General features: G+C 38.0%; 1 protein-coding gene across 2 annotated transcripts in view; it reads right to left on the reverse strand.

Moving 5' to 3' along the window:
- The window catches only part of LOC136246675 (uncharacterized), a 31,215-nt gene extending 23,666 nt beyond the window's left edge, over positions 1-7,549 (reverse strand). For both annotated transcript variants that reach the window (XM_066038223.1, XM_066038222.1), the window contains exons 1-2: positions 7,182-7,549; positions 5,566-5,687 (exon numbers count right to left, since the gene is read on the reverse strand). In XM_066038223.1, coding sequence (XP_065894295.1) covers positions 5,566-5,687; positions 7,182-7,482 — 423 coding nt within the window. In that variant the 5' untranslated portion in view covers positions 7,483-7,549. The remainder of the gene's footprint in view (positions 1-5,565; positions 5,688-7,181) is intronic.
- Positions 7,550-8,996: the final 1,447 nt, after the last annotated feature.

Below are 8,996 nucleotides of genomic sequence, written 5' to 3' on the forward strand. Positions count from 1 at the left end.
TCAGAAAACTTGCAGTCCGCTTAATGATGAGTGTGAGGAGTGGAGTAAGCAAAAACTGACTTCTCACTACTTCTTATGTTCTACAGCATTTATACTAGTGTTGCACCGATAATCGGTTGAATTATCAGTAACAACCGATATTGGCTAATTTTACAAGTATCGGTATCGGCTACGAAGCGGAAATAATTTGCCGATTAACCGAAACCCACAATCAATCGTTAAATTGACGGCAATGAACAGGTGAAAGTAAAGAAGGTGGTGAATATAGCAGTAAGTGGTTTGCTGTAACTGTTTTGGCTTGTTTGTTTGCACAAGTATGGTTGCAAGGCTATAGTAGGCTGTGTATATTTATTGGCCGCCCACGCAATTAGTTGATCACTCTTCACAAAGGGTCTAAAAACACTGTTTGATAAGCTGGCTTAGCTGTTTTATAACTACTTGGCTTCCTTTTCCATGAAAGGAGATAGTAGCAAAACTGTATAAAACATTGTAAAAGTCGGCCTCCCACGCAATTAATTACATTGATTACATTATCATAACAAATGCAGTTTATACACATAAACATAAGGTGATTTTCTGCTCCTCCTCTGTTCTGAAGAATTGAAGAATATCGGTAAATATCGGCATATCGGTTACAGGAATAGGCAAATAATCGGTATCGGCAAATGGAAAAAATGCATATCGGTGCAACACTAATTTATACACTTCTTAGTATTGTGTTTTGGAGATTGTAATATATAATAATAGCTAACCAAAATCACTGTACTATATTTATGCTACCTATGACACACTGTATCCTTGAACTAAATAGCTCAGACCCCTGGGACACAACCTATCCTTCCTATTGTAGCTAAATTCATTCCTACATGCAATATACAAACTCATTGCACAACTGTAGGGTTTTTTCTGCTGTCATGATTAGTTCTTACATGTGCTGGTTGGCGTGCTATAATATGTGACTAAATATATTGGCATTGTACAAGCTTGCCACTATCTTCAAGACGTTGTCGTTGGTTAACCACAACTAGCACATTCCCTGCAGTATACTGATAAGGAGTATTGGTATATGTACTGTAGAGGAACACAATAAGTAGTGAAATCACTAGAAGTCAATTTTTGCTTACTCCACTCTGCACACTCATCATTTTAGTAGCAGATTGCAAGTTTTCTGTAGGCCCTTGGTTAGCAAGACTCAATAAAACCAACCTCAGAATGTTTAAAAAACCAAAAATATGCCAGTCTAGTAGTCCAGTCCAGTGATTAGTTACACCCATCTAAATCGCACATTACAAGTTTTGAGATTAAGAAGTCACAGGATAAAAGTCACATGATGGGCCATCATGGGGTATGTAACAGCATAGATACTAGAATACATAATGGATTGGAAATACAATACATTTACGGTTACGGGCTCGGTACGGTAACGTGATTTATGGCAACGTTACCAAGTGTACAAACTGCAGTTGTTCTCAACACTGAGACTACTATTACAGGTCTTAAATTATTGCTAAAGGATTCAGCTATTTGTTGGTTTGTGACTGAAGCTTAGCCGTTTCGTACAACAGAAGGTGTGAAGGAAAGAACGCAAAGTTTGTGCTTAAAAACTAGTGTGGTGGTTTTAGTGTATAGGGCGTATTACATACAAAGTTCTAGAAGTGTTGAACAGTTTCGCCACATCGTAATGAATGCACATAATTATTTTTAGTTCTGTACAGCAGTTACTTTCTGTAAGCGAAGCGAAAGAATGGTTACATGACAGTAGTCGTTGTGGGAGTTTTCCTGACTTTTTGAAAACGAGTCTAATGATATACAGTATGCTACACTAAAGAAAAGTTGATACCTTTGAGAGTGCAAATAAAATATGAATGAAGTGAACAAGATATCTGTTTTTGAGAAAACTCTGGGCAAACTCGACAAAAATGTATTGTGCCTATTGAAAATGCTGCCATGTTCCGTAAATATCATTACATGACCGTACCGTGCCCGTAACCATAAAATGTATTGTATTTTTCCAATCCATTATGCATTCTAGTATCTATGGTAACAGCTGCAATATGTGTCAAGTGATTACAATATGGACAATATAAATAGTCATGGGGGAGCCACTTCAGCCTGACAAGCGACTGCTGAATATCCCATCATATAACCTCTTATCAGAAGCAGTTTACAAGCTTGTAATAGGTACTGTCAGTTAACTAGAAACTAGAATACTTTGAAAACCTCTTCATATTTAATAATTGAATCTTTCATAAAAAAATGTTTTTGGCTCATGGAGTAGCTAATTTTCAGTGTTGATGAGATTGCTAGTCTAATTACCTAACTATACTCCATCAATTCACAGGCTTTCAAAGCAGGTCCCTGGTGATAGTTAACAAAACATTCTTGACAGCAGATGATTGCTCTGTTAGAGGATTGCAAGCATTTTAGTGGAAAGCGAAGAAGCATTGTATTGTAAAATCCAACTTGTATATTGATGTGATGACCTGTATTAAGCGTTTTCAGTTGGTCATTCCTGTTCCCGTGTTCCCGTTTATTTATAATTCTATATTTACCAGCTTTTCCATAGCATGCATCCAGCTAGGGGGTATCATGGGAGAATACTCTACAAAGAAATTAGTAAAAACAGCTATCACGAGATGAATTCTTTTGACAAGTAGCTATAACAAAATGAAGTAGAAAGGGAGGAGTGGCAGACACCCACCCCTAAATAAGATGAAATAGTCGTACACATGCATGTGATTAGGTCACTTTATACAACAATTCAGATAGGAACAATTATATATGGTACATTCTCCCTCGTCTGTGTTGTTGTCAAATTATTAACAGTTAGTTTGATGTGTGGTTCACATTAAACATATATCAGACAAAATACTCCAATAGTGCAGCCAGTAATTGCCAATTACAAATCACTATCTATAGTTATTTAAGCAATGAAAAATAAAGTTTACAGCTAGACATGTCCTTGAGGCACATACATTTAAAACATAATAGTGTACTACTGCAGTACCCATTATGTGGTAAAGTACATCTGGCTAGGGACATGTTTGCTTATTTCTCAAATTTCCTACACTGCTATTTTTTGTGTGGAGTGAACACCTAACTTCTAGCATTGCATAGTATTAAAATTCTATAATGCTTTGTTCTGAGCCTATCACAACCTCATTTGAGGCTGGCATATTTCTACTACAGTACAGTCCATTTATAACTTCTCACACACACACGCGCGTGGCATTTTCGTCGTGGTGCCAGCGCTTGCCACGAAACATTGTTGCATGGCCCATGCCAAGTTTGCTGCGTGGCACATGCTAGTGGTGTGCCACGCATAGCCCTCACTGGTTGCTACTGTAGCATTGTCCTTACACCGTGTGTGACTATCAACCACGTGTGTGTGTAAACCACAAACTCTACATTAGTTACATGTACAGTGCTGTACTATAGGGCTGGGACAAAGCTTTGAATGTTTTGTGGGTTTGGAAGTTAAGTAAACTTCAAATTATAAAAGTATCAATGTTTGTCTCTTCGCGATGGATTTTTGTATGCCACGCTCACTTTTGAACCATTGCAGTTTAGCTTGCTACCGTAGTTGTAGCTTTAGAACACCTTATAAAGTGATAGATAATGCACGATAAACGTCCTTTTATCTATTAGTTGGTGTTTGCCCTTCGTGATTGCAGTATAACAGACACGCCCATTTGCAATCGATCGATCGCATCATTCAGTATTGCTGCTATGCACTTTCCAAATGCTTACAAACTTAATAAATAGTATTAGAAAGACTAAACTTAAGAAGGGCATTGGCTATTATTAGCAATGCGTGGCAATGGTTCCAAGCGTAGTAACTAGAGGACTCCATGCATTGCATTGTCATGGCATGGCAATCTCTTTTTCCACATGCGGTAATGCCTTGTGCCACGGTGTGGCAATGGCCAGTCCCACACGTAATCTTTGCTTTTGCCATGGGGAAAAGTTGCATGGCGCCACGCCAAAAATGTCACGCATGTCTGAAGTTATAAATGGACTGTACTGTACTACCAGGTAAACACTGGGATCAAATGTGACCGGATTTGTGAAAAGGGGTCTTCCACACACATCCAATTTACCAACTTTGACAACTCGTAACTTCAGATTGGAAATGGCTATTGATTTGCAATTTGGTCAGTAGTGAGTAACAACATAGCTTAGTGGATGGAGGAAGTGTAAGGTAAATATGTATCTTTAGTACTGAGTTGTGTTCCCCTGAGTTCATAGAATTGGATGTGTGTGGAAGACCCCTTTTCGCAAATCCGGTCACAAATGATGAAAGCCGGCAACCTTGTTGTATAAAATAATTATACTGTTCCCTTAGTGTGCAGAGCTTATGATAAGAAATGGCCTGCCACAATGTCCTGACAAATCAGAATTGGCCAGACAATTGTCTAAACTGACTGGACATGTGGAAGATCATTAGTATTGTGTCCACTATAGCATAACAGAAGGAGAGCAATTAGAAGCAGTGGAAATGGATACTGGGAATGGTAAAATCATCACATAAATATATCATACAGTAAAACTCTCATTTAGTGGCACTTATTAAAGACTACCTTGTTATAAGACCACCTCTGTACAAAGACCACCACTTTACAGTGAAATATTAAGTTCCAAACATGTATTTCATGACTAAAGAAATCTTTTATCCATACTTTACTCAAGTCATCTGGCTATATACATACCATTATCACTCAGTTTGTACCAGAACGTGTCATACAAAAATACTCTATGCAAGCGTAGTACACCATAACATACTGATCAAAGGTCTCATAAGCTCAAAAGCCTTATTAGCTAACCTAGCTGTTTTGGTGAAGTGATGTTTGGAACTAGCTATTATGAAGAGGTACATGTGGTCTTTGTACAGAGGTGGTGCTATAAAAGGTGGTCTTTTTAAATAAGGCAATTAAGTATGCTTTAACTATCTTTCGACCCAAATTACAATGTGGTCTTTGTACAGAGATGGTCTTTGCAAGAAGGTGATCTTAAGAGGTGGCCACTACATGAGAGTTTTACTCTAGGATACATTTATATGACAATTTGACCATTTCCTTTTTCCATTTCCACTGTTTTCCAAATGCCAACAGAAGAACCTTATATTTTATATGGTTGATACATCAAATGCCTGATGCAGCTGTTATGTGTTTACAGTACACCAGAGGGTTGGAAATAGTACATTAGTGGTCACTCCCTTGGGCTGTAAGAATGTATACTATCTCCTAGCAACCAAGTGACTGTTATTACTAATAGAATCAACAGACATGCCAGCTTAGCCTTTAGGATCCCTTCTTATGCTTTGATGGGACAATGTGTCTGGACAAATTGCAGATATCTATGCATTTTGACCTGATTTTGTCCAGTGTCCAGATTTTGTCCAGTCTGGATGGATGTTATCATAAGCTCTGCACACAGTGTGTATATTATTTAGTAAGCTGCTCAGCTTATAACAGTTGCAACAAGTAGGACTCCATCAGTGTCTAGCGTGTACACAACAAAATACACACACTACTAACACATACTCCATGCACACACATCACATACACTGCATGGAAGCTGCCAGGTGAAAGACAACACTTCTTCTTTAAGTTGCTGGAAAAACTGCTCCTTCAAATTAGGTACTACTTCTTCATTGTGAGACACTTGATCCCTCTGACTCATTATAGCTAAAATAGAAGAATTTAATTGGCACATCTTACCACTACACAAAATGTGTGTACTAGGGAGCTGACTAATTGTGGACAAAGGACTAGTCGAAAGTGGCTTTGGCTTTGTAGACAGTGATAGGGCTATATGTAGTTTGAAGAGGAAAGGCTGAAATGGTAAACTGTAGCTATATACTGCATCAAAGACAGTTAAGATGATAGTCAAGATAAATGTATTATATATACTGTAGCTTTGTAGCTACATATTTCAGCTACAATATAATTGTCATGAGGATAGAGAATAAAACAACTATTAAAATTTACCCTTTTTTCACTATTATTGTTCAATATACATTCCCAATAAAGTATATGTGATCTAATTATAGAAAACTGTTGACATCTGCACATTTTTCAAAATTCATTTTAAGTGATTCTCTGTTGTCTAGAGACAGAGAAGTGGACTGGCTTAGTTTCAGCTTCATAAAGTTCAGCATACAGCACTGTGCAGCCAGACAAGCAAATAAATCAATATGTACAGAAGCCATCGAGAAAATAATCTACAAATGTTTACATAAACTTATCGGTGCTACGGTGTACATTACTGAATCTTGGCTCATTGTGTCCGCCATGAATTAGTGAAACCACCAAGGTGGAGTTTTTGCTCAGGATGTGTTCGAAAAGTATTAAAGGAGAATTGACTGAAGAAAGATCACCAGTAAAATCTTTGGTCATCGCAATGTAAACAAACATCTGTAACTCAGAATGCCTCCTGTGTGTGGAGACAAAACAAGGATTATTGAACTCTTTATGAACAGTCGAACATGACAATGCCAGGATTTATCCATTGGAATGTTAATTCGCTTTTGATTACCTTTAAATGCGTTTTATTACAAATTACTATTGTGCATAAATCGATGGTTTTCCCATATTTGGTCACAAATACAGATCAATGATAGCTACTCCATCATTTATATTGAAATGAAAATTTACCAATATGCTTATTATCATTACCAAGCTCATCATTCAGTATTCTATTGATTTTACTATGGATGAGCAACTGGCTATTATGTGGATGGCCACAAGGCAAGATATAAAATAAATCATTAAATCTACCAACAACTTCTTACACAATGGAGCTCCAGTCATGACACAACATGTGTGAGAGAACGAATACATCCTCATTACAATACTTAGCATAAACAAAATACTTTCGGAAAATAAAGGACAAGACGATGACACAGACATTTGCTGTAGAAAATCACAGATACAGTCAAACCACCAAGTCAAGGTCAGTGGTAATGACCACAAAATCAATAGTAAGTCAACAGTCAACGATAAAGATCACTCAATTTATATGAGCGGGTGTCAAGGTGATTTTTTTTTCTTCAAGAGTTTTACTACATTTACAGATCTACTTACAGTACTTGTCTATGTGGTACCCCCTTGAGTCAGGCACTGGTTGGCCCGCATGAGGTACTGTATAACCATAGGTGTAGTATCTATGGTATAACACACCTTTGACGTCCATGTGGATGGACTGGAGAACTCTATCCAACACGACGTTGTTACTAGCGTCCACCTGCGCTGCCATCACTTCCAGTAACTGTTCGAAGCTCACTGTTCTTTCTTCCTTTAACTCCTCCATCACAAATTCGAGTAAACATCGTGACCTTTCCTGTCTAGTCGCGTCGTTCCTAATGACAACAGCCGTTAACGAATCCTTGTCTTTTATTAGTGGGATTAGTGTATCGATGGGTAGAACAAGTAACAGTTTTCTATAAGATCGTTGATATGCCAGAAGGTATGCTTGCTCCATCTTCTGTACCGCGAGCTGCTGACGGACGCTGTACCTTTGTTCTCGACTTTGCCTCTGAGCAGGCGCTTAGACTATACCGTAATAATTATTGTTCTAATCGATTAGCGCCGTGGTAAAAGAGGGTGTGGCTGCTTACAGTGTACAAGAAGAATGGAAGCTACACCTTTCGATACCCACACATCCTTTGGATCTAGGCCTTGTACGGATCCCTCGAAGGATCCTTAATAGCAATTACCTAGGAGGCCTGGGAGTGATGAATAATACATGTAGCTAGCCAGAGGTGACGCAGCAACTTAACTGCAATGACAAAAATTACACTTTCACTGATTCTTATATTACTACTGGACACCTAGAAAATCAACAGAAAGATTGGCATGACTAGAGTAGTGGTGGTAGACTGCATAGATGCATGATTAGGTGGTTATTGCTGTCACCTAAAACTGTAATCCTGGTATATTCCACACTACTAGTAAGGAAAGGTGCACCCATACATTATCCTAAAATTTTCCTACCCAGCCATGTGGTGTGGAGGTCTCTATGATTCTGGAACACTGTATTAGGTGTGTGTATTATGAGACACATATATATATATATATTATATTTATATGGGGGATTATGAGACACGTAAGGTGACCATTTCATATTAATGGTAAATTTTATATGTAAAGGGTAGCAGATGGTTAAAAATTAATCGACTTAGAATATCTCAATCCCACAATCTGAACCTGTAAATTCAAATTTATTTTCCTGAGTATACTTGACCTGTTTCTGCAACCTCAAACCCCTCCCCCCCCAGAGCTGGATCCACCTCTGATATTTGTCGCACAGTATCCTAAAGCCACATTTACATGCTTGCAGTATGCATGCTTGTGTTGTGTTAATAAGAATCCGCACAAAATAGCCAAGCTGTAAAAAAGAGTGCAGGCCTAAAAAACCTGGGTTAAAAATTTGTGAAATCAAAAGTGGCGGCCAAGAAGTGGCTTCGATGATGCTTATGGTAATAATTTTTAACAATGCACACAGCCATTGTTAAGAGTGTTAATAAGAATAGTTGAAAGATCACATGGCCAGAAGATCCAGTCCTTGAGCTGTGACATGATGTGCCAGCCATCGCAATTTACATACTAAACTCTACAAATTTTGTGAATCATCTTGCTATAATATAATTATGAACGAAGATGACCAAGATTTACACATTGTCCAACAACACACATGATAAGATTGCATCAGATATGGTCTATAATGTCTATGGGAGTACAGATATTCAACAACAGAAAAGGCATACTAGTAATGTTATGCATCTGTATGGATTTACAGTAGCTAGTGGTATTGGCTACAGTATGTGAAGTCAACTATATTCTGGCCATGTTTTGAGACCTGTGGTATTTATTAAGAAGCTTTTTTGTGTACAACTACCCGTTTCTCGCTGTCATACTATAATATACTCCCCTTAACCATTCCAGAGGGAAGGCCTCCAGATAAGGGTCTGGCTATAAGCTATAAATGACTACTGA

The sequence above is a fragment of the Dysidea avara genome, chromosome 2, assembly GCF_963678975.1.
Source record: "Dysidea avara chromosome 2, odDysAvar1.4, whole genome shotgun sequence".
NCBI lineage: Eukaryota > Metazoa > Porifera > Demospongiae > Dictyoceratida > Dysideidae > Dysidea > Dysidea avara.